The sequence below is a fragment of the Haemaphysalis longicornis genome, unplaced genomic scaffold (genome assembly GCF_048455015.1).
Source record: "Haemaphysalis longicornis isolate Haplotype H1 unplaced genomic scaffold, Haemaphysalis longicornis Haplotype H1 scaffold_10, whole genome shotgun sequence".
In the NCBI taxonomy this organism is placed as follows: Eukaryota; Metazoa; Arthropoda; class Arachnida; order Ixodida; family Ixodidae; genus Haemaphysalis; species Haemaphysalis longicornis.
In genome coordinates, this window is record NW_027526204.1 from 86,354,174 (window position 1) to 86,380,405 (window position 26,232).

The 26,232-nt window shown below is 44.3% G+C and overlaps 1 protein-coding gene across 1 annotated transcript in view; it reads right to left on the bottom strand.

The window, feature by feature from the left end:
• The window catches only part of Camki (Calcium/calmodulin-dependent protein kinase I), a 50,885-nt gene extending 24,895 nt beyond the window's left edge, over positions 1-25,990 (bottom strand). The window contains exons 1-6 of the mRNA XM_077690047.1: positions 25,772-25,990; positions 15,290-15,424; positions 13,018-13,092; positions 11,488-11,626; positions 7,361-7,484; positions 5,360-5,435 (exon numbers count right to left, since the gene is read on the bottom strand). Of these exons, the coding sequence (XP_077546173.1) occupies positions 5,360-5,435; positions 7,361-7,484; positions 11,488-11,626; positions 13,018-13,092; positions 15,290-15,424; positions 25,772-25,866 (644 nt within the window). The 5' untranslated portion in view covers positions 25,867-25,990. The remainder of the gene's footprint in view (positions 1-5,359; positions 5,436-7,360; positions 7,485-11,487; positions 11,627-13,017; positions 13,093-15,289; positions 15,425-25,771) is intronic.
• Between the last annotated feature and the right edge of the window lie 242 nt (positions 25,991-26,232).

Here is a 26,232-nt window from a genome sequence, read left to right on the forward strand (position 1 = left end):
CAAGCCAGGAGTAAATACGGTCAAAACAAAGCAGCGGCGGAGTGCTGAGTATGCTAGCGCCATTTAGGAGGACTGACGACAAGCAAGGCTGCAGAGCGTAATGACGCACTGGAAGTTCGTTTGAATACGTGCACTTATGACACCATTGCTGACGTCCCGAAAACGCATGATTTGGCGGGAGAATCAAAATTTTAACCCAAACTGATTAATTTCTCAGTGAATACAGCATCATTTGCTGCCGAACAAACGCTGGGGGCACTGCAAAACACGAAATTTTTCAAATAAAACAAACTTGTCTTTTGTCTGCATGGCGCCTTTAAATCTCGGCAGAAGACAAAATTTTACGTGCCAGTCACAGCTGCCTCATGGGCTGTTGCAATGATGTCGCGCCAGTTTGCAACACTGTTTCATTAGTATTTCGGTCTTTAAAATTTTGATGTTCACCTATTGCTTGGTTATTACCGACTTCTTCTTTGTTCACCGGCAGTTTGTACAGAAAATATGCTTATAATTCATCTAAGTCCCGTCTCAGCTGACGTCACCAAACTGAAAAGAGGGGTAGCGTAAGGCAATCAGCACTTTGGAATTTTTCTCTTGAAAAAATAAAATGACCGCAAATTGACCGTGCAGGCTCTCAACCCAAACCATGTCTTCTGAACTACATGTCATAACTAACTTTTCAAATGCACGTTGGGCTTTTTTGCACAGCATTAGAATCGCGTTAGGAAAACAACTTCAGAGTTTGTGCTATGCAGAGAAGCCAAAACGGATCTGCACCCCATTTACCTTTATGTACCAAAAATTGAAAATAACATCGAAGTTTGTTCTTAGTGTCACTTTAGTAGTTGGAAATTTTGTGCCTAAGAACAGCCTTCTATTCCAAGGAAACTTTTGAGGCCTGTTACCAGCAAAAAAAAGAAAGAAAGAGACATTTATGTAAGCCCAAGATGAATAACCATCGTGAATAACCATTGATCAAAACATGGCCACACGGATACAGAAAGAAGAAAACTAGACGGTAGGGATGTATGAATACTGAATAGTAAATTTCAAATCCAAATTGGGAAAAAAAAGCCGAACATCGAATACAATCTTTTTTTTTATTTTACAGGCCTCGATTTTCCACAGGTTTTTCTGCAGAAACAGAAGCTACTTCGCATGTTTCTTAGTCATGTCAATTTTTTTTTTAACCCGAAGAATGCACTTTCCAACCCTCATTCGCAGCAGCCCAGTTGCCCAACCACTATGAGGCAGAACTTCAGGAATCTAGAGCAGGCACGATGCAAATTTGAAGGACGACTTGCACTGGAGTTGCTGCACTGCCATCATAGGCAACGACCAGACAGCGCCTTTGAACTCCGAAGCGAGCAATTTGCAGCCATAAACATTGGGGGGGGGGGGGGGGAGGGGGGGAGGGAGGGGGCTTGCACTGACCGCTCATCGCTCATAGAAGTGGTAGTAAAACTATTATCCCCCCTTTGGTCTAGAAAACAATATTTTAAAAAATCATGCAATGAGCATACACCAACTGCATGCAAAAAAGCCAGAACCTCTTCTGGTTCACAATGAACGGAGGCGCTGTCAAAAGCAACAAAAGCGGCGCCGATTGGTTTACTGGAAGCTGCCCTAAAATGTAAAAATTAAAGCCGTTCCACTCAACGTGAAAGCTGTCGGAAGTGCAGAGCAGCGATTTGCCATAATGGGCTGTGGCGCCGTTATCCGCTCACTGCTACCACCCATCCCGCTCTTCGCTGCCCTGTCTCACTCCTCTCCTGACGAACTGAACGGAGGTTTGTCCAATGCATTTCGAATTTCCCGCCTTCGCAGTTCTCCCTTGCCCCCTGCATAGAACAGTGCGAGGGGGAGTTCTGTTCTTTTTGTGCTTGCTTTCATCCCGCATGTGCCGGCGCCTTACTGTGCAATTTGGAAAGCGCCGTTTTTGGGGGCCGCCTTTTTCGATTACTATCGTAAAAACAAACTCAACCGGCGTCCTCAACTGAATGGACACGGGGGCTACTGGTTATATACACGAATTTTGCGTCAAATGTACCTGCAGTTTTCTTTGCACTAAACAACGGGCAGATGCATGACAAGCGGCAGCAGTTCAGGAGTTTCAAACGGTTATGACAATATAAACCGCTTGGCTTCCAAAGCCTTTGTGGGACGCCGCTACGACGATACGCCATGGGTCCAGCGAGCGAGCTACGATGACAAGGTGAGCCCCTAAAGTGCTCTGCACTTGAAATCCGATCACACAATTCAAAAAGGCAGCCAGAGTCGACGGCACGGATAGCCACCATAGCATGAAAGAAAGATCTTATCAACGTCATCGTAAATGACTCTGTGCTGCATGGTAAAATTTACGGTCTCTGCAAGGTGTGCTCGTCGAAAACGTGATTACGATAAAACTTGCCCAAGCAGATAGAAAATGAGCACACGGAGTAGCAGCAGCAGTGCGTTAACATGCGCTGACATCTCTCGCTTTCGCAGAGACAGACACATTCGGAAAATCTACTCGGCTATCTGAAAAATCGAATAGCAGATACTCGATTTGCGAATCGTCGCGGAGGTACTACGCAACTCGTATTCGAATACGTAGTCGAGTATTCACGCATCCCTACTGTACGACATCTTCGATAAACCTGCACTCAAATGTAAATTTTTCGTGAAATGAAAGCTGTATGTTTAGGAGGGGTGCTTAAAGGAGCCATGAAGAGAAAACAAAAGTTTGTTTTATTCGAAAGATTAGGTGTTTCATACAGGGTTCGTACAGGCTTCAAAAGCAAAAATTCAAGGGTTTTCAAGGACTTTCAAGGACCAGAAAACACATTTTTAATGTCCCCATCTTATGTTTTATCTGGGATTATTTATAACTTTTTCAACACCATGCAAAATTTTGTTATTGCCCAATACCTAAGAACAATAATGCCCATTTTAGATAGGCACTATGGGTTCATGAATGCTCCCCCAGCTTTATTTTTTATTTCATATTTTGTATTTAGAGGTTTTTCTTTTTTCTTGGTGTTTTTCTGAGGCTCTTTGATTTCAAAACGTAGTTAATGTTGCCTGCATCTCCTGATTTGTCAGCAAGAGTATCAGCTGAAATTAACTCAGCAAGTGTTGCTGCAAGGCAGGATGAACTATGTACATGTCCACCATTTGCACGTAAAAGCAAACGCAGATGGAGCGTAAGAGGCACACCAAACATACAATGAAAGGTTGTCCACAGACTAGATGGAACATGCAAGACAGAGAACAGAAGCCGGCTTTCACGGGATTGTATCGTGACATGAATTCTACTGAGGAGTGCTGCTTCCATTGTTGCCTCGTAATAATGAGAACCCACAACTCATAATTTCAAGCAACACACTGAAACTTGATTGTTACAATGTTTTTTTACATTTTTAACACCTAAAATTCACGGCAAACACTTTAAATTCTTGTGAAAAGATGGGGCCATTGGTTCTCTCCAGAAAAATCAAGGGTTTTCAAGGACCCTTTAAAAATTCCAGGACTTTCCAGGCCTTGAAATTTACACTTCTAAATTCAAGGGTTTTCAAGGTTTTCAAGGACCTGTGCGAACCCTGTTCATAGTACCCCAAGCGCTTTCCCGGAAGCAAATGATGCTTTATTCATGGAGAAATAAGGCAATTTAAGCCAAAATTTTAAATCTCCCGCTAAAATTGAACATTCCGTGACGTGTACAATGGCGTCATAGAGCCGGTCCATGAAACAGATACTTAGTATGTAGACTCCATACAGCACCCACACGCGGGAGTCGATCGAAACGGCGGCCATTTTAAAAATACTAGTAAAACCTAGTGCACCCGCAGCCCTAGTCATAGAATCGCCTGATCCGGAGAACAAAACTCTCGCCGAGGAGCTCGGGCTTGCATTTAACAACCTCACACCACTAAAACGCTCAATGCTTCTAAGTGCACGAGCGGTAAGAGTAGTAGGATACGCGGTGGACGGGAAAGCGACCATTCCGCGATAGCCACAACAGACGAACGCCCAGCCGTCGGCACCGCTGCCTCGTCAGCCCCGTCGCGACGGACGAATATAGACTGGTGCGTATGTGCCGTATTTTGATTACGGTTAATAATAGTTCAATTTCAGTAGCAGTATCACTTATGCCAGTTGGCCGGTGTCGTGTATGGAAAGCCGTTCGCGCGAGCTTTCTGCTTCGACCAGAGAGATACGAGCGTCAATGCGCGGTGTTTATGGCATTTTTTTCCCCAAGGTCAGAGCGATTTGACGAAGTCGGCGACGAGCGCCAGCATGTCCCAGGAGTGAGCTAACGTAAGGGTCCCTGCCGTAATCACTTCCTCGGAAATGAAGTGAGCACACTCGTACTTCCTTTAGCTCTCTTTCTCCTCCGTTTGCAAAGTTCACAAAACGTAGCCACTTGCTTCGCCTAGGTTCGTCGTTGGGCAGCACATGAAAGGAGATCTCCTCACCGGCGGGGATGTCGCACTCCCTTGACGATTTGCCCGTACTACATGGGCATTTCAAAACGCAGCAACGAAATTTCATTGTAAAGTACTCGAACAAACTGAAGTTTTCAGTGGTTGTAAACTGGAAACGAGCTCGTAACGACAGCAGCAAGCCAACACCATTCGAAACTTACGCGACGACTGGCACTATCTCGTCGCTTCTTGCTGTTCCTTACTCCCCTCGTTTCTATTTTTACCTTTGTTGGTTGGCGATATGACGGCCAACCTCCTGTGAAGGGATTACGATATGAACCAAGGTCGCGGCTGTGCGTGCTGGAACGGGGCCAACGTTGGTGTCGTTGGCCCCGAAGAGCCTCGAACCCGAAAATTCGTCTGCGCGACGGCGAGATGTCGAGCTCGGCCGGCGCTAGTTTCGTAAGCATTGGCGCACACGCTTGCGTGTTCGTTCGGACCTTCAACCGTTTACTCCACCGTTCTTTGTCATAAAAAGAATGTGCAGTATGTTTCACGGGCATTTAGCTCGCTATGCAAACTGTAAGCCCTGCTTAACATGCGTTTGCTTTTGCCGGCCTCCGCCAATCGCAGAGCATTCCCAAGTGACATCACAGGTTCTGTTACAGAAAATGAGCTGGTGGGTCGCATGGTCATTTCCTTTTTTCCTAATTATGTAGCTTATTTGAGCGAAGTTTGCGTTATAAGTGGTGTCGTTATGGTTCTAACGAGGCAATCTTTCGAATGAACCAAACTTGTGTTTTCTCTTCATGGCTCCTTTAAGGTAGCGCACGCGCTCTGTACAAAGGAACAAGTCTCAAGTATCCAGCCAAATGTGCACAAGGTTATGGCGTCATGCTTTCCGGGGTGGATACACTGTAACCGTGCAAAGCACAAAGACCCCTACTCACAAAATGTAGGCGATCACTCCTATAGACCAGACATCGACAGCTTTTCCGTAAGGTTTCTGAGCTAGAACCTCTGGAGCTGTAAGAAAGAGAAGAAGTGAGGTGGTCACTAACGCACTTGGGCTCGAGTGAGGGCCCACTCAAGCCCAGACAGATCCGTGCATGGCTAATTAGGCATCTCATTAAGCAAAACCCCACAAGGACCAAAGATATCCATTCTACTTATTGGGAGTTCTATGCACGGAATGTTCTTTTTTACTTTTGGATCCAACTCTAAAAGTGGAACGGCTTGAGGGCATCAGTTGCGTTCCAGGAATTTCAGCTTACTGAGAATCCACCGACAACCATACATACCAACCTTCGTTATTTACTCCTCCTTTTTTACATTTCAGCGTTCTCTGCCCATCCAAAACTATTTACCGATAAATTCCATTTCTGCATGAAAAAAGCACAATCCCGAACAACCACCAACCAACGTGTACTTATAGCTTAGACAGGCAACATACTAACGAGGACCCTATATTTTGGCCACGTCAATAAGAAACTGCTATACACAAGCAAGGCTTTGTGCCTTGACCAGCTTACACATCTAAGAAATCTCGTCGGATCTTACAAATCAACTGTATTTTTTTTTTTGAGTACGTGAACCAGTTGTCAGCCAAAACAATACATCTTCAAGTGTTGATACACCTCGGTTAAATCTACTCTCACCCTCGAATACCCATGGGTGACTACCACATTTTCGTGCGCATAACCCGCACCAAAAATGCGAAAATTTCAGTGGCAAAGTAGGGGTGCCGATAATATGCGGGGTTTGTCCTTTAGTGCAGCTTCACGGATATGCGCGTTGTGCCATGAATATGCTACGCAGTAACACTGACTAACCCTTCCATGGCAGCGATTGCACAAAACATACAAGGACAGGGAAGAAAAAACAAGGAAGGAAAAGCAAGGAAGAAAAACAAAACGATGACGAGCACCCTCTAACAACTGATTTATTAGTGAATTGTGACTTCCTCCTTGCAGTCAGTGCACTCTACTTGCTAATTATACGCTTTTTCTGTGTACATAGCATGTGATGTGTTGCTTGAGCAGTAGCTTTGGTGCAGTCTTTCCTGTATCAAATGTGCGAGCAATACGTGAGGATTTTTTTTTTTTTTGCGGCGGGCTCAAAGGAGGGTGCGAATTATATGCAGGGACGGGTTATACGCACGAAAATACAACAACTAGATGGCCACGGTAACTTTACTGCACTCAATCGTTCTGACCATTTACATTAAAGTTATAAGCCAATAGATGACCACGTTTGCATGCAAGTGACAAACTGAGAAAAAAAAATTGGCCGCGTATCGGCCCCTTTCATTCCAAATGTCGACAAAAGACTATAGTCTTTGTCGACATTTGCCAAGTAAACGCCTCCCTTCGCTTTCCCGCTCACCTATCATGTTGCCCCTCTTGCGTCCAAAATAAACACTCTAATGGTTTGCTCAAGTCGATTTGAATTTATTGCTTTCCACTGCTCCAGGCCACGTGCCTCGATGCCAGCGCTGCCGTACGGCGGAGATGCATGTGAATCGATGCACCCTACAACGTTTATAAAACCGCGTTTCCCTACTCCACGTGCGTTCCAAGCAGAACATGGAACCTATCTAGTGGAGCCTTTTGTAACTGTTGCCGCTTGATTTCTTAAAATGCCACCAGAAGCTATAATGGCGCGGGCGACAGTGTTTATTTTTTTCTGCAGTCGATTTATAGTAGTCCATTTCGCAAAAATCAAGCATCTATGAATTTTGTTATACAGGAACACTGTAAATGTCCCTTGTGTATTAATTTTCTGTCTTATATTTGCATAATGTTCAACAATGTTGACAAGTATCAAGTCACAGACAGACAGGCAGACAGACACACAGACCGACCAAGATTTCTGGGTTTAAGTAGCCCAAGAAAGACTATCGTCTTTAAAAAGAATCGAGCGACAGAAAGAAGAGAGGGAAAAGAACGCACCGACGTATCCGGGAGTGCCGCATGCCGTCGCCATGATTCCAGAGTCTTCCATCTTGGAAAGCCCGAAATCGCTGATCATTATCTTGGACTCTTCTTCAGGACAATAGTACAGCAGGTTTTCGGGCTGCGAGATTGCGATCAGGCATAGGAAATTTCAACTTTGGCGAGAAAGAAACTTGGCACAGACCATTTAGGGCCCCAGTAAGCAGACAACCAGCTTAGTTGATTCGCTAAAGGTAATTCCTTTTCCTTCTCAGCACAACTAAATTTGAATGTCTTGATAATGTGACCTTTCCCTTAGGGGGCCCTACAATGTAAAAGCAAGTTTGCCTATATCAGTACAGTACAGAGCCACGAATACAAATACGCAATTTAAAGCAGCTGCTTACCAATGCAGAAAATGCTGAGAGCACCGACACAGCTATCGCCACCCTATACACTTTCCCACGCTAACAGTTTGTGACATCGGAAATTACAAATGCTTGGTGAAGCGGGTTTCGTGGAACTTTGCTAAGTGTTTTTTTGTTGTTGTTGTTGTTGTTAACCAATACTAATGTGGGGACGTGCAAGTATAAATAAATGTGTGCAAGAAGTTTTGCAGACCATGTGCTTCTTAAAAGACACGAACTTCAGCTAGCATGCTTCAGGTCCGGCGGTGGGCTTTGATTTAGCTTCAATTTCGTTCAAATGCTTTGCACTGCGGTACGACCACAGTGGAAAGGTGCGTGCGGGCACATGCAACAGCCCACAACATTTACGGGCCACCAGCGCACGCTTATGCCAACAGAAAAAGTCCAATTATTACAGCGATCGGCTACACTGCCGAAACTGCCGTCAACTTTCTCTGCCTTAATTTAAACCAACCCTAGCGCTTTGGGAAGGCCAATACAATCACATTCTTACGCAATGTGCAGAGTCACTCCTATTTCCTTTCCGCAGGCCATACATGCACTACCATCATTTTCGGTAAACTTCCCCACAAAGCTCTTTGTTCACAAAGGACCAGCTCTACCCTCAAAAAGCAAAACACTGCCCTCAGAGTTGTCATAGATAGCCCTTTCTAATACCAAATTTCTCTGCCCTGTGCATCTCTAGCTGATGATGATGATGATTGCTATTGGTTTCCCCTTTGTAGCATGGTGATGACGTGTCATCTTACCAAAAAGGAATAATATACCTATGTTTTACACTCTTGGTTCAATACTAGCACTGCTTAGGGCAGGCACAAAAAGCTTATTAGGCACAAAATACTTTTTTTTTTCTGTTACAGGTGGTAACTGTCCTAGGCAATATTCCCCTCTCTGCTTTTCGTCCACCAGCACTCTAAATCTTCTTTTCGTCCCCTCGGCAGCCTTGAAGTTAACTCCCTCTGTGCTACCCTTAAATCATTTGGCTTCTGGAAGCCGAATATTTCCCTCACGTAGATTTGGATGGATACCCTCGCATTGTAACACTATGTGCCGCATAGTTTCTGTTTCTTTTCCGCAGACCACGCATACCCCATCATTTTGTGAATACTTCCCCACAAAGCTCTTAGTTCGCAGGCAACCTGCTCTAGCCTCAAAAAGCAAAGCACTGCCCTGGGAACTTAATCTCTGTAAAGCTTGCTTGCCCACACGGTGTATTGCACTGAAGCCATCTTACAAAAAAAAAAGTTTTTGCCTGTTTCGTGGTGTCACGCGTTTAGCAGTAAAAAACCCAGTCATGCGAAAGTCGGCTAGAAGTGCTGCTAACACAATTTCACGCCATAAGGGAAAGCTTGGGTGGCCCCACAACCCTTTTTGTGTATTCTCTCTCATCCCTTTTTGAAACCCAATCATTTCAGCGTGTGCCAAAAAGTGGGAAAAGGGAGATGCCAGAAAGTAGTGTAATGTGATCCTTTCGTGCAGCTACAAGCAGAAATAGTGTAATGGGAAGGCACGAACAACCAGGTCCTATACCACTTGGGAGGACGTTTGTGCCCGTCAATGTTCCTACCACATGTGAATGGCACTTCGCTTCTCTGTCTCCATCACCTGCAGCTACACAAAGATATATATATATATATATATATATATATATATATATATATATATATATAAGGTAAGTAGAGACAGAGACACACAAGAAAAACATTAAAAAATAAAAGTTTACTGACGTTTCAGGAAGAGGACTTCCTCTAGAAAGGAAGTCCTCTTCCTGAACATCAGTAAACATTTATTTTTTAATGTTTTTCTCGTGTGTGTCTGTCTCTACTTACCTTATTTTTTCGTGCTCTGTGTGAGTTTTTATGTTTCCAGACTATATATATATACATATATATATATATATATACTATATATATATATATATATATATATATATATTCATCCCACGGTAGTGCAAGAAATAACAGTTGGCTGAAAGCCACGCCAAAGAAAGACCATGGGCAGCAATGTACTTCTCACAGAGAAGCAACACAAGTGCTCTCCTTGGAGGCACAACAACTCGACAAACCATTTCACAACAATCAAGGGTGCATAGTGATCGATTATCTACCAACATGGTTAATTTGGCCAAAGCATGATTACTAAGGCTTACTAATCACTCCGAAAAGCTCTGTATTTCGACTCTTGTTCAAGGGGGGCTCACGGGATCACAATCCCACAGGGCTTACTCATTCATGACCGACAGGCTTAAAAAATTAAAAACCACTGTGCACCAACATGAAAAGTTTTACAGGCCCTATTACAATGTTCCTAACAACCTAGTTCGCTTGTTTTAGAAATACATCACTCTTGTACTGAAACTAAAAAAAAAAAATTGAAGAACATTTGATTTTAGTTTAGCTAGTTTGCACCAGACTGCACTCACTGTCTGGAAAGCGAGAGTTTCGTTGTTTTATTTCAGTACAGAAGTGATTTCTCTCCAGAATAAGTAATCTAATCCGTTGGAAACATTTTCATACAACTGGGAAATTTTCCGTATCAGAGAACAATGGTCTCTAAGCCTGTGCGTCATGAATCAGCAAGTCCCATAAGAATGCGATCCGGCGAGTCCCACTTAACTCCATTCAGTTGTGTATCCAAGGTAACCTTTAAAACGACCATCCAGACAAAATACAAGTTTGTTTTATTCCAAATATTTCGTGTTTTATATTTCCCCCAGCACTTGTCCAACAGCAACTGATGACTTATTCACTGAGAAATTAATCAGTTTAAGTTAAAATTTTGATCCTCCCGCCAGATTGTGTGTTTTCGCAAAGTCTGCAATGACATCGTAAAAACGGGTCTTCAAGCTAAACTTGGTGTGAGGCGGAGATTTGTTTACCGTTAGTCAACTTAGATGGTGCCACCATACCACAGCTGGCCGTTTTCTGCTTTTGGTTTTGACCATATTTGCACCTGGCTTGTTTTTGTTACGTTAGAAAGTAATCATTTCATGAAACATGGGGTATGATGTTAAACAAATATGGTAACAAAAGAGAATGTCACTTACGCCATCGGCCAGTGTCGTCTGAGACAACCCCAAAGAGCCGCAGTAGTATGCAGCTAAACCAAGCATAGTGCGTGCAGTACCAACGGCAGAATGCATCAGTACTTCTATGTTTGAGTGTGCTTTCATAACTTCCATTGTTTGCCCCGCCATTCTTACTGCTACAAAAATAATGTGCCCTAATTTAAGCGCAAATAGCTCTTTTGGCAAGCTTATAATCTCTGCCTAATTTTGCATTTGCTTTTTCTGGCATCAGCCAATCGCGGAGCTGGCTGGTATGACATCATAGGTTCTGTTGAAGGAAATGAGCTAGTGGGTCGCATGGCCATTCCCTTTTTTCCTAATTATGCAGCTTATTTGTTGAACTGTGCATTAAATGTGGTGTCAGCATGTTTCTAACAAGGCAACCTTTCGAATGAACCAAACTTGTGTTTTGTCTAAATGGCCCCTTTAAGGAGAAGGTTGGGGACGAAGAAATGCACAGGACGTAAGATGCTCCGTGCACCTTACTCCGTGCTGTTCATGATACCCCAGCAATGGAGCTCTCTTGCAAGATGAGCCCCCGGCGGAGCTTCTAGGCATTAGAGGTAGCACTACAGGCGTGAACGTGCAAGTACCCAACACAGCAAAAAGACAGGCGGAAAAAGGGAGGTTAGAGTGGGAAGTGCGCTTGCCTTCAGGTCCCTGTGAACCACCCCTTGCGAGTGCATGTAGTCTACAGCTTCGAGAATCTGCCGTATGAGGTCGCTGGCGTCCTTTTCCGTGTAGCTCCCTTTCTCCACAATGCGGTCAAACAGCTCACCGCCCGTCACTCTGCCATAGCGTGGGTGAGGGATGGAAAGCGATTGCCTCAAAAATAGTGACAACAAAAGAACAGTTCAGCGCCCTTCTACCATGTGAAGAAGGACGACCAGGAAGGACGGGGCTGTTCGCAATTTGAAATTGAGCATATCAGCATACTGCCTAGGACTCTGTAGCATTCACAACTTTACTGTGCACTATCTCGATATGACAAGTAATTGAAAATCGGCGAAATGATAGAGCCATCTTCGCAGCCAATTGCAGTGTTTTTTTTTCTTCCTTTTAATTTTTATTTTATTTTTTATTATTATTATTTTTTTTTTTTCAAGATTGGGGAGCACAAAGTTGGCTTTTCTGCAAGACTTAATTTTACCAGGCACCCTGTCCATGCCCGCAGTTTCGGTCAGAACCTAGCCTATAACAGCTTTGCTGTAAGAGCAACGGCCATAGATGTGCTCACGACAGTACTTGAGGAAACACCCAGGAAAAAAAACTTCCTTCCTTAGAAGGTCCCAATTTGGCACCAACTCGCCAGCGAGGTGTTTACATAAAGTGCAAAAGCCATTCGGGGCATATTTTGCTTCCTTAAAGACCTTCCTCAAAAAGCCTTCCTCAAAGACGATTACTACAAGGTCAAAGCGAGGACTGCTTGACCTCAACTTGGTAAATACTACACACGTGCACGTGAGCTCTAAAATTACACTTGGGATACAATAAGGTGATGGCAATGTGTTTAAGAATGGGAGAGAAAAAAAAATAAAGATAATAAAGCTTAAGGGGGAGGGGATACCTGTATGAACAAAATGACGCTCAAGTCTGAATCTGCACAATTAAGCACAACTTGAACTGCAGAAACAAGAAATTAGCTTTCCTGATCTAAGCTGAACCATCAAAATCTGAAGGTTTTAGCTTGCCATACACCTCATATATTCCAGCCATACTGAAATACAGGAGACCATTATGAAAGGGCAGGGGGGAGAGGGTTGTAATCTGTTCATGTCAGCATGAAATAGGCTTAAACTATGTGGCACAAGTCGGACATTAGGAAATTAGGTGGAGGGTGGGAGTTTGCTGATATTGCGCGGTATTTACCCCTACAGCCAACGTCAACAGCACGGAAAAGTTGAAAAAGTAACCCCTCAAACCTCTCAGATTTTTTCCATTCCGTAGGAACTATCACTAGACAAAGACCCCATTCATACGAACGGGGGCCTTTGTCTAGTTTGTCCAGGTCGGGGACCTGACGGGCACTACAATAGCTTTTAAGAAATTCCAGAAACTTGCAAGCAAGGGTAGAGATGCCAAAGGAGAGTGTGCAAAAGGCCACAAATTCTCGGTAGCCCTTTGGAAATTCGCGTGACAATTGAAGCAAATCTTGGGTTACGACGTGAAGAGAGGCTTACAGTTCCATAACGAGGTAGACCTTGTTTTTGTCCTCGTAAGTTTCCAGAAGCTGAACTATGTTTGGGTGTTTCAACCTGGGAAAAAAAAAAAAGAAATAAAGAAGAATGGGCACACAACACAACCCTTTAGGAATAACCGCAATCGTAATTCGGCGGTGAAAAAAGTTTATCGCGCGGGACAAGAGAATCGCTTAGTACACACTAGCAAGACGCATCGCATCGCATAATGCCGTCGCAAATACCTCATCATTCAAATGTGTAAAAAGTCAAGAAACGCCCTATGTAAAGAACTGAAATGTCAAAGCAACACGGTTAAACTCTTTTTCTCCCCGACATAATAGTCACTGACACATTCAAGGTCAACTCCGTAGAGTGGAGCGACAATCCCCACAAAGAATTGACAAATCGTGGCTGCTAAAGAGAATAATTACTCTATTCAAAGGAACCATACAGGAATCTTTCTGACAGCCTGTATTCATACATACACACTAACAAAAGAGGGCATCACAAACGACATATGTGGTCTCTCGTTTCAAACGCTTTGTGCTACGAAGCTATTGATGAAGGAAAGCCCAGCTGAACGTCAAAGGCAAAAGATGAAACAGTGCTTTTGTGCGTATCACCTGCTGCCACCGTTGGTCACGCATCATCAATCACGAGACCACCTGCTAACTCCCTCTCTTTTGTTTCGCGCACAATCACACGCACGTATGCCCCCTAACTCGATACACGTCTTACTGCACAAAGGGCTTCAAAAAAGTTTAGAGTTCAAGCCTTGAGACACACTTCCCAGAGAAGAACAGTAGCTGACAGGGCTTCGTAAATTCCTGCTTCGTATCGTAGTTTCTTTTTTCCTACCTCATTTTCAGGGCATGACCATTCATTCTTTGAGGTGAAAAATGGGAGCTAACAATTAATAGGTTACGACACATTTTCGCACTGGTAATCGCATACTTCTCCGGACTTCGCATCAAAAACAGCTTTGTCAATGTGATTTAACATTAAAATAAGATTAAGAACCAAACTAAAATCCAAATAGGTTACCCCTTGAGTGTCTTATGCCCTCCAAGAAATACCCAACACGTCATCATGATCAGCATAGCCATTTTAACATTAAAATAGGATTGAGCACCAAGCCAAAATGCAAATAGGCATCACTGGCGCAGCCATTCATTAGCCTAATCCCTGGTTGCGTTGGAAACATAACTTCTGTCAATTACAACTTTTAAGCTATTTTATTCAGGATATTATATCTCTAAAATGGCTGACATGAAAGCAATGTGCCCCTTACCTTGCAAGCAAACCAAAAAAGAAAGAAACAAAAAACTAACAATGAAAGAAACCGTCTAAACACATTCAAAATGAATTCGGCGGGAAGCAACCAATACCTACGCACATTCATTTTTTTTTCCTGCGCCATCTAGACTTCAAAACAAAACAAAAAGCGGCAGGGGGAAATGGCAACCATTTTGGCAAAAACTGGAATTTCGCATTTACCAACTTTGTAAGCAGGTATTATGTGCTGGTGAAGGAAAAATTTTCAATTTAATTGTAGTTTTTAACCAGTGCATTTTTCTTTATTACCTTACTTTCAAACCACCACGGTATATACTACAGACAAAAGCAATTCCAAACTTTCTTGAAGCAGTTCTTGGCTAAGCCACCCATTAGGGGCACCTTCAGACATTGTTGCCAACATCAAAGATACCGTTTTTGATAACTTCCAACACTCTCTTCCTTCAGAAAAATTCTGCAACAGCAGCAAAGGGATAAAAGATAACCTAAAAGATACCCACAGAACATCTTCCATACAGCTCCCTCAAGTCTCTCGCAAGCATTCCAATGAACGCCTTCCACGAAGCGCATCTTGCGTCACTAAATGATACTTGAGAAACGTCACTCAGGGCATTACTCAGGGCAGCATAGCACTGAATGTGTGTTCAGGTTGCAACTTGGCTAGAAATTAAAGCCAGAAAAACATGGAGAGACCGAGGGGGAGAGAGAGAGAGAGAGAGAGAGAGAGAGAGAGTGAGAGAGGGAGAAAGAAGAGAGTGAGTCAAAGGGAGAAAGGACATAGAGAGAAAGAAAGGACGGAGAGAGAGGGAGAGACAGAGAGAGATTGAGTGAGAGGGAGAAAGGTTAGAGAGAGAGAGAGAGAGAGAGAGAGAGAGAGAGAGAGAGAGAGAGAGAGAGAGAGAGAGAGAGAGAGAGAGAGAGAGAGAGAGAGAGAGAGAGAGAGAGAGAGAGAGAGGGTGAACATTCTACAACAGACCTTCTGAGGACCTTGATTTCGTTCTCCAGCGAGTCCTCTTTCCCCTTGAGGGCCTTTTTGTCGATACATTTGATAGCATGCATGACTCCCGGGGTGTCCTTGCTTTCCGCCAGCACAACCTGGGAGAAGGCCCCCCTGCAACGCACCAAAGAACGGCGGGAAAGCGGGTTCAGCCGGTCACACTGCACTCCCGAGTAAGAGGAATGGGCCGCGAAGACAAAATACACGTTTGGTTCGTTGGAAGGACTGCTCCATCCCAACAACAATGACACCCATTTCATCGCAAACTTTGTCACAAACAGTCGAGACATTAGGGTAAGCATACGCAGCAGTGGTGACTCCCCCAGCCGCTTACCGGCGAGGTTTCTACGACGTCACAGAATCCTGCTCGCGTGATTGGTGGCACCCGGCCTATGCGTGCACTGCCGAGAAACTCTGTTGTGAATTGTATTTGAACCTCGTGCTAAACTGTCACGTGGTTCGAATGAGCCACGCAAGGGGACGAGGAAGAAGAAATGCACGTGCAGCACGCAGCATGTGCTGTGCCTGTTGCTTTGTCTTTTGGAAAAGAACACGACGCTTGTTGAAATTAGTGCCAGGTTTTGCGTCTCTTTTCTTCGGCGCCACTACAAGCCGAGATGCGGTTTTCCCACAGCCTCTAGTACAGTTCGATCGCATCGCTTGTATACTAACGCGCAGTTAATTAACACAGTGATAACTGCATTTTTAGCGCTGGCCTCTTTTAAGTCATACAGTAAAACCTCGCTACAAGAGACACTCAAGGGAACCAAGAAACGTGTCTCTTGAAACCAAGGTCTCTTGTATGCGATGTTGCTAACATGGTGAACATAGGGAAACCAACCAAACCTATTTCATTCAAATGTCTCTTATAACCAAGTGTCTCTTGTAACAGTGTCTTGTATATATTGTATACAAGACACTGATACTCTTGTATACATATATGCATATGTACCTGCTATATTATTACGTCACTGCAGTGCAACATGTTTAAAAACTTCTGTGGTTTTCTTTTTGTTAAAAACACATCTGTCATGGCTGGAATTGACATGCGCGAGTTATCAAAGGCTAGTTGTTTGAAATTGGACAAGGTCATATTTTGTCTCCATTGCTTAAGCCTTTTATCGACCAAAAATGAGCACTACCGATATACACCCACAGCTGTGTCTGGTAGTATTGTCGGAAATTTTTTTTATCCGAGCTGTGTTTGGAAGATCAACACATTGTGACTGGAAACAAAAATGATACCTTTGTGCTCCCTTAGGAGAAACAGCTCCAAACAACCACCACAGAAACAATAAAATCAGATATTCCAATTGTTTCAGGGAAAACAATCTGGTAGTTAAAAGGTTAGCGAGAAGGCAATACGCTGCCGCACCTATGCAAACAAATTAAATGCACTGCAAATTAAAGCAGAAATTAAATTACTTCACTTTAACTTTAAAGCGGGTTCCAATCAGTTTCTGAAAGTAATTGCGCCTGTCCCTTAAAATTTCTTTTTCTGTGTTTAGTCAAAGGTCCCTACCACAAGGACACTTCGCATATTTTATCATATTCTTCAGGTTATTCTACCAGAAAATGACATTCGCTCATGACTGTTTCAAATAACTGTTTCAAATATTATTTTTAGAGTGGAACGGCCTTGCGAATGGCGTCGTTTCACAAAGCTCACTGTCCTTATTCGAGTTGCACTTTGCTTGATTTTTGTTTTCCTGCGGTCATCTATGTTTCTGTTTAATTGCGTGTCATTTTATGTACAGTAGACGCCCCTACCGACAAACTTGAAGGGACCAAAAAAATTTGCTTGTATTATCAGACATTCGTTTTAAGCGCTACAAGCATTACACTGTGGACGTTACAAGAGAGCAAAAATGTTGTTTGTCTTAACCATAGTGGTCGTCTTAACCGAGTTCACCTTAAAGGGGTCCCCTGTACTTGTGACAATGATGCACCCACCCTTCCAAGATTTTGCATAAAAATCGCAGTATCTACAAATAAATACATTTTTTAAAAATCTCAACTTGCACTAAGTTACCAAATTACTTTCCTTTACCTCTGAATGTACAGTGAACTAGCTAGCACGAATATACAGCCAATTATCAAATTAATCTGCTTTAACTCCAAATATAAAGCTTCTGGGCATGGTTTCCCCAACATCTTTTCATAACCAGGAAAGCATGTTCTCTTGGTTACACCAGAGGTGTTTTCAGTGTACACCCGGGACCTTATTTTGCATACTTGCGGCGTACTGACAGCTTGTCAAAGTTGCACCTAAGGTAACGCCCCTGATTTGTCTATAGTTCATCTCACAAGCTAGCTGCAGCACTGTGGAGGCTACATTGTTATCAATAGTGCGAGCACTGAGGGCGCCTAATCCGCCGTGAAGGGCGTCCTGAAAGGACACTCCCTTCTCCCCTCTCGGCAAGTGGCACCGCACGGCCCCGGCGCCTTTTGTCACTTCCTTCGTGGTGAGTTAGGCGCCCTGAGGGGGACAACAATGTAGCCTCCACAGTGCTGCAGCTAGCTTGAGAGATGAACTATAGTTCGATGTATTCGTAACAGGGAGAATGACTGAGCCAGACATTTCGCAGCAAATAATTAGCCACAAGAGCTGAAGAAATGACGGCACAAGCGCTGTAAAGACGTCAAGCACACGAAGGAAGAACTGCATACATTTTCCCTGAATTTATTGAAAATTTGCTTTTCGCACAATTTCGCAAAAGAACGCCTGACCCGCGCAAGATTATTTATTTATTGCCTTCGGATAAAATTTACACCTAGACTGAAGCAAAGGCCACAGCTTTGAGGAATCCTTTTCGAAAGGTTAAACTTGCGTTTGAAAGGTTAAGCTTTGAAGAGGAAGGCACGAGTGATGTTCCATTCGGGGAATTTCGTTCCTTTTTTTAGAGAATTTTTGGCTGCAATTTTGGCCAAAAAAGAAAAAAAGGAATCTTTAATGGATGCAAGGAATTTTAGGAGTCGTGAAGTAAAAAGAAAAAATAATGTCAGTAAATTGGACCTCGCATCATTTATTACATTTTTCTTTTAAAAGGTTTCCTCAACAGTTAATCAGATATATGTTCAAATATCCGCCGTTGTGTTCCCGCAAGCCACAAGCATCTCAGATTGCTTCCAATCCAGGTAATAAAAGAGGAGAAAGCATAGAGGAAGGAATACTCCACGGGAAAGAGCTAGGTCATTCATAGAAGAGTAAAAGTCAATAAAAAGTCTTAATTACCCAACAATGTCTTGTTGTTTTTCATACAGGCAGACTTAACTTAGAGCTTCCGCATGCAAAGTAAGTATGCTGTTTGTTACAAAACGGGAAATGCATAGTCGAGTGCTGGTGAACGGCAGACGCAGTGGAATTTAGTTCACACTGAAACTCTTGATTCTCTGAACGGCGTCTGCGTCCAGAAAGCTACGTAAAGTAGACATAAATGGTGCCAGCTAACGCCCCATACCAAACAGGAATCCATGTAAACATCTATCAGCTGCCAACAGAGAATGCAGGTAAGTTTTCGGGGAATTCTTGAGGAACCCGAGAAGAAAAGCACTAAAATAAGGAATGTATGTACGTAGAAACGGGAATTTTTCTCCCCATTATGGAACATCACAGGAGGGCACTGTTGTGTTCTCTAGACAAACACATTTACATTTCAAATAATCAACGAGTTTGGGGTCTTGGGAAAGTTCATCCCCATTATCCGGATTACTTGGTATGGTCGCACAGTCCAAGAACGCAAGGCAGAGCTCCCGAATAAAATTTCATGTGCTGAGCCAAACGTTCTTGCATTGCGAAAATTCTAAGCAGTCAGCATGCTACTGGTACGACTCAGTGTACGAAAGAAAATACCTGCGCCAGGCAAGGTTTCTTATCACCACTACACAACTGCCCACATTTGCATTTCTTTCTTTCACTTCACGTCATTGCAATAACACATTGTCAACAACACTGCGATTCAGAATGTCTAATATGTTCCACCCAGCAGCCTTTATGAACATCTGCACACACTGAACCAAGCAATCTACAGTGAGGTTAGGCGTCTTGACACTCAAACAGAGGAATGTTTTAAAGCGAAAGCTTTCTTAGTGGGACCGATCGCGTCCAGTGAAAAAACTAAGGCATTTCCCCACACACTGGTTGGCCGACTGAAAAGCTTGCATAAAAAAATAAAAAGAAAGGTCCTAGGGCCTTGATATTTTGATACAAGACGGTTGAAATCACTCCTGGAAAACTGCCTCTCCAGCAATATACCTTTACCTCATAAATCATGCATCACTATACATTTAGGTTGTTCGTAGATGCATTTACTTAGTTTGAAAAAAATAGTTGCCTTCGCACTTCTTTCACCTGTCTTAAGAAGGAATGGCAGATTTTTTTTTTTTTTGTTTCTCCTCGTGTCACTACTAATGTTCATAGCGTCTACATTATCAGATTTGTGGAATTATGATTTCTCTTAAGGTTAAGCCTCGAATGCAACATTTAGCCAGCACAAACAAGTCAGGCCTGACTTTGACAGCTTATTTTTGTGTTAGAGATGCAACTTTAACCAGCGCACGTGCTCTTGAATGCTCATTTGCGAAACATGCTCCCATTCCGAGATTCAAGCAGTATGTACCCAGTTCCCCTGATGCATGATGTTGCACATACACTAAAATTTCGAGGAAAGCTTGATTTCACCGTGGAGAGCATTCTGGGAAACTGGTGATCTGACTGCGACGGCTCTGTCTCCCACAAGCGCAGCATTCAAGTCGCTGCATGCAACAAATTGAAGGGGTTTGTGCCCAGGCCAGTAAATCAAGAAAGGCAAGTTCCTTTCCAAAGCCACAAGCAAATCATTCGATTCGCCAGTGTAACTTTGGCGCAGAGTAACTTTGACCAGTGTAACTTTGACGCAGTGTAACTTTGACGTGCACCAAAATGTACGCGAGTTCGCATATACTTTGCACCTTGCGAACTCTGCCTCAAATTCAAATAATTACTTCAAGATCGAACTAGACAAATTCAGCCACACTGCATAAAGGTAGGAAACCTTCAAAGCTTTAGCTTTGCTTTAGCAAAAGCATTTTTGCCAACAATTGTGCCAGAATTTCGACGAATGCATAGACACACAACAACAACAACAAAAAAAAGGTTTTTTTGCAAAAAAATGAACTGACGACCATTGCTGAAAAAAACATTTCACATATGCAGTGTGTGATCCATCCTAATTCAGAGCCCCTCATGTACGTCAACAAGCACTGAAACCTTGCATACACCAGATTTTCTATTCTGCATTGCCTCTGCTAGAAATAACATCTGTGCCACAGTTGACAATTAAGGCACACTCGCCTAATAACATTCGTAAGGGACTGACTATTTCATGACCCTCGTGCTTAAAAACCATTGTGCAACTATACGAAAAGCTTTGCAGGTCTATGAAAATGTTCCAAATGGCTTAGTTCGCTTATTTAGAAATACATCACTCCCTTAATGAAATAAAGAAATAAAACTCGCTTGCTTGACAGCTCGTGCCATGTAGTGGAAACCAGATACACCCCAATGTGTTTCTTGTTTACTTTTTATTTCAGTAAATAAGTGATATATTTCTCAAAATAAGCAAACTACAGGCCGTTAAGAACATTTTCAAGTATCTGTACAACTTTTTGTACCGGTACACGATGCTTTTTAAGCCCGTGTGTCATGAATTAGTGAGTTCCACAGGAATGTGATCTGGAGAGTCCCCTGCAATGTGTTCTGCAAAACGAACTCACTCACACTGTTTGCACACGCACACTTAAATTCCGTAGCCTCTGACACGAAATTACGCAAAATTATTCAGCAACTGGCTAGATAAACGAAATTCATACGTTTCCATGTAATACTTTCTACACAAAGACACAAAACGAAACGCACCGAATTTGAAGATGAAACCAAGTACCTTCTTCTACTGAAAATTACGGGTATTGTCCCGCTAAAGCTACACTTTGGCTGTGAAGTCCACCATAGTGGAGGGCCCAGGATTAATTTCAACGACCTAGCAAAAAAAGCCAGTGTGTTGGAGATTTCGGCGCACATTAAAGATCCCCAGGTGGTCAAAATTAATCCGGAGCCCTTCACTACGGCGCACCTCATCGCCTGTGCAGCGTCGGTGCGTTAAACCCTACAATCAATCAATCAATCAATCAATAGATAGATAGATAGATCAATCAATCAATTTCAACCACCCGAGGATGTTTACCATGCGCCAAATTTTCATTTTTTTTTGTTTTTTTTTTTCGCCCACACCAGAAAAACCTCAAAGTAAAAAAAAAACAAAAAGAAAAGCAGATTTTGGGTTTAAAGTGCCGAATTCCCAGCTGGGCTATGACACACACCATAGTGGAGGGTTCCGGATTAATTTTGACCACCTGGGGATTTTTAACGTGCACTGAAATCTCCATTTTTGCTTTTTTTTTTCTCTCCACGTGAAAAGCAGCTACCACTGCCGTGATCAAACCCGCATCCTTGGCCTCAGCAGCACGACGCCAAAGCCACCGAGCCACCACGTGGGTTGCTCCCCGACATAACGAGGTGGACGAATGCACGCAGGTGACTTCAAAGAAACTGATCCGCCCCTTAGCTCTGGGAGGGCGCAAAACGCTAGACGAACGAGCTTGTTTTGCCCCTCCGTCATCCTGCCGAGGAGTTGGCACGGTTTCAATGCGTGTCCCTGTCGGTTCGCTTCATTCGCAGTGCTTTGGAAAAACATCCTCCCTGCCTTGTAACGCGCGTCGCTTCGAAAACGGGGAACTGTTGGCAGAGCGCGACTGCCCAAAGGTTTGGCACAGTGTTGAGAGACGAGACTTGTGGGTGATGGTTGCATGTCAGTTTTTGAAGCGAAAGCTTTCTTAGTGGGCCAATGGCGTCCTGTCAGGAAACTAATGCATTTCCCCATAGACCGGTTGGTGGACCAAAAAGCTCTGGTGAGATTTCTGGACACACGGTGCATGTGTGAAAACTGTTACTTGAAAATCGCGAAAAGGGGACAGTCCTCGATCAATCAAGGGGACCCGCATCAATCATGAATGATTGATTGATTGATTGTAGGGTTTAATAACGCGCCGATGCAACGGACGCGATGAGGCACATGTAGTGGAGGGCTTCGGATTAATTTGGACCACCTGGGGATCTTTGACGTGCGCCGAAATCTCGTATACACGGGCGTTTTTGCTTTCCACCTCCATCAGAGAAGCGCATCAATCATGAATAAGGAGTACAATAGCACACCTTTATCTTATAAACCACGTATTGGTATACATTTCGATCATTCGTAGATGCGTTTACTTAGTGCGCGAGAAATGGTCATATGGGTTCGTTGTTTGTTTGTGATTTGGGTCTTTGAAAGTTTGACGATCGATTGGATGCACTCCTAACAAAGGCTGGATGCACTTCTAGCTTTCACGCTTTTCTCAGCTTTTGTTAGGAAGGGACAGCAATTTTTTTTTTGTTCTTACGAGTGCAAGAAAACAATGAAAACAAGGCTGCGCAAACTGGTGCAGCAAAGAGGTGAATCGGAAAAACAAAACAAGAATACGTCACTGTTTCATTCCGTTTGTATTCGGCATGCCTTGACCAATACTCGTGGTCAAAATTTTCTATTGCTTTCTTTTCACAGTTTTTAGCAACTTCGAAGTAAGTTTCCAGAACTTCAGGCTGTTGTCCTCTCACAGGCAATACATAAGCACAACGCGCTTAAGATGTTCCTCTTTCAAAATGTTTCATATGGCTGATTCGGCAGAAATGGACACGGGACGGCACCGCACGCGTACACTCAAGCTACTTGTGCCAAATGGTACAGCTCACACATATGCACGCAAAAAAAAAAGAAAATATTGGCCACGTATCTGCTCCTTCCATTGCAAATGCCAACAAAAGACAATAGTCTTTGCCAACATTTGACAAGTAAGTGCCCCCCTTTGCTTTCCAGCTCACCTCTCATGCTGTTCCTCTCCCGTCGAGCTCTTCCCAAGGTAAACTCACTAAAGGTTTGCTCAAGTCAATTTAAATTTACCACTTTCCACTGCTCCAGGCCGGGTGCCTCGATGCCAGCGCTGCCGTACGGCGGAGATGGGCATGAATCGAGGCACCCTACTTCATCGTTTATAGAACCACATTGCCCTACTCCACGTGCGTTCCAAGCAGAACGTGGAACCTATCTAGTGGAACCTTTTGTTGCTGTTGCCATGTGATTTCTCAAATGCTGCCAGGAGCGCGGGCAACAGCAGGCGACGGTTTTCTGCAGTAGATGTATAATCATTTCCTATCGCAAAAACCAAGCCTCCATGAATTTTTTAATAAAGTCACACTAGGTGCAAATATTATTTATGTATTGATGTTCTGCCTTATGTTTGCGTAATGTCTTGTTCAACAATGTTCACAAGTATGAATGTTGACACCGGACTTAGACGTTTAGGTTTGGCTGTGGGTATATAAAACTGTTGCGCAGATTTTGTTTCACTTTGGCCGGGTGGCTGAATCGAGTCACAGACAGACAGACCAAAATTTCTGGGTTTCAGTAGCCCACAAAAGAATTGTCGTTAAAAAAAAATTCCGAATTTCCCAGTAACCACAACCGACGTGCAGTTGCGCTTTTTTTTTTGTTACAGTGCTGCCGTGCTTCTTATAATTTCACAATTACATATATTATTGCATAAAGAGAAAATTTACGAACCCTGCAGACTTAATTGCCAATCAACTCTCAGCATTGCCCGAAGCGCTGACATGTTCGAGGTGATAAAAAGAAACAATCTGTCCATGCATGCAACACGACTAGAGCTCGGACACCTTTGTGCATGAATTCATGACACAACTGCTCGGGGATCGAACGTTACCCAAAGCACCTTCCTGCCCCCACAACCTTCCCCTCATTCAAGCCGCTGGATCTCCAGGGTCAGGCCGCGTTTTTGTGAATGTTCTGCGCCATTCTCGTCAGCCAAGGCCGCGGCAGCGGTGATCATGCTTCCCAAGCTTTCAAGGCTCCCGGAGCCAGGTTGTTTTTGCGGGGGGCTCGCGCACCACGCGCACGGTGCAATGTGCCAAGATTTCGCACCCGGGTTGGTGTGAAGACCTTGTTTTCCCGGCCGCTATTTTCTGCAACCGCGGGCCGCGCGCGAAAATTGACAGACAACACGAATCGGAGCATTCGGGGCTCGAAAATTGCGTCTTCACTGTTTCCGCAGCTGCCAAGGGAAACAGAACAGGTTGCCGCGCATCGCTAGCGGTAAATGTCAAACGCCACGGCGATAAGATCAAGGCGACGGCTCTCTCCCTGGTGAGCGTGAGAAACGTGCCCGGATCTCTGCCGGCCCGAGCATAAAATTCTAGGAGCCGATATATGCTGGGAGAATCCGTCGCTTTGAGGCTAATTCGCGGAAAACCAGATGTACTTTCAGCGGAATCCTACGTTGTGCGGATCCGCATCGGACTGTTTCGCCTTGGGTTCGACGATTCTGTAGATCGTTTCTCAATTCGGGTGCAATACGGCGCCGGGGCGATGGCACGCCTCCGCAAGCTACCGAATTGTGAAATAGAAGACAAAGAAAAGGTGGAGCTCGCGGATGCACGCGTCGAATGATAAGAACTGTTCGTATATCCGCAGCGGCGTTGTTACATAATCCGACTAGCGTACGTGTTTCCCCGTCAGCGCACGAAAACAGTGACCGGCGCCTTCATGCATCCTCGCGGCTTTTTCTTTTTTTTTTTTTCTCGGGCCAAACCAGATTAGCCAGACCCCGCGGCTACTTTCTCGGATTCGCTCATTCGGTGATCTCATCTAAATCACACGGACTTTGAAATTCTTCGCACATAGCACGACCTAGTCTGGTTTCAAGCTTGACAGATCACCGCCTGCAGCCACTACATTTGTATATTTTTCCCTACCGATATTTACTAAGTCTAACAAACAAGTCAACGGCGTAAACGCTGCGAGAGAACAACCGGTCGGAAACGAGCCGTGGGTTAGGAAAAGCGGCGACACGACGCAGCATCTCAACTCGCTGGCGCCGGCCCGCGATACCGCACGGGCGAATGCGCGTATCCGCGCGATCTGGGCGACGGGCCCCAAATGCCAAATTGACTCAAACAGTGCTGGCGGGATAGTATATGCGGTGGCAAAGCTCAGCGAGGCGATTTTGAAGCAGAACATCGGGCGCTTGATTTCGTCTAGGACCGCCCGGCTGCGCGGTGCGGGAGCGGGTTTTCACAGCCCGCTGCCGGAGCGGCTGGAGAGGCAGACGCATCATCGCGAACGCGGTGCGCTGGGCGCTGCAGACCCGTGCAAGCGAGACTTTCCCGCCCGAAAGCTTATCGTTCCTTTCAAACGGACGCACACACACTGAAGATGCAAAACTGCAGACAAGGAAGCGAAAGCGAAGCGCTCGAGATGGCGAGAAAACGAGCAGAGGCAGGGGAGCCTTCGAGCGAGCACGAAAAAAACTCACGTTCCGAGAAGATCCTTAAACTCATATTTTTCCTCGACACTGACACTGTCTTTGTCCTTCTTTCGTTGGGAATCCTTTTTGCCGAACAGCGGCATGTCGAAAGCACGGGACGCCGCGTCGAATTACACCGAAAAATGAATCCGTACTCCTAAATAAAAGCCGCCGCTAAACACGCTACACCGGACGCCATGAGTAGACTTTCCTAAAAGAGCGAGCGCCGTTAACCGTGACGTTGCGGAGCGCCCTGGCGACGTCACCGGCGTTTGCTGCGACGTCACCAGGCGCAGCGGCTCGATATTTTCCGTTTTGTGTTTGGTTCGCTTCGTTTCCGTCTTGTCGCGCTGTGCTGCTGGGGTTTTTCGTTGGTCCATCGCTGGGCGCGCTGCACACTGTTCGGGGAAGACACGAACAAGAAGAGTGAAAGACGGGAAAGAAAAGAAACTCGTTCCGCCGGCCGGAAC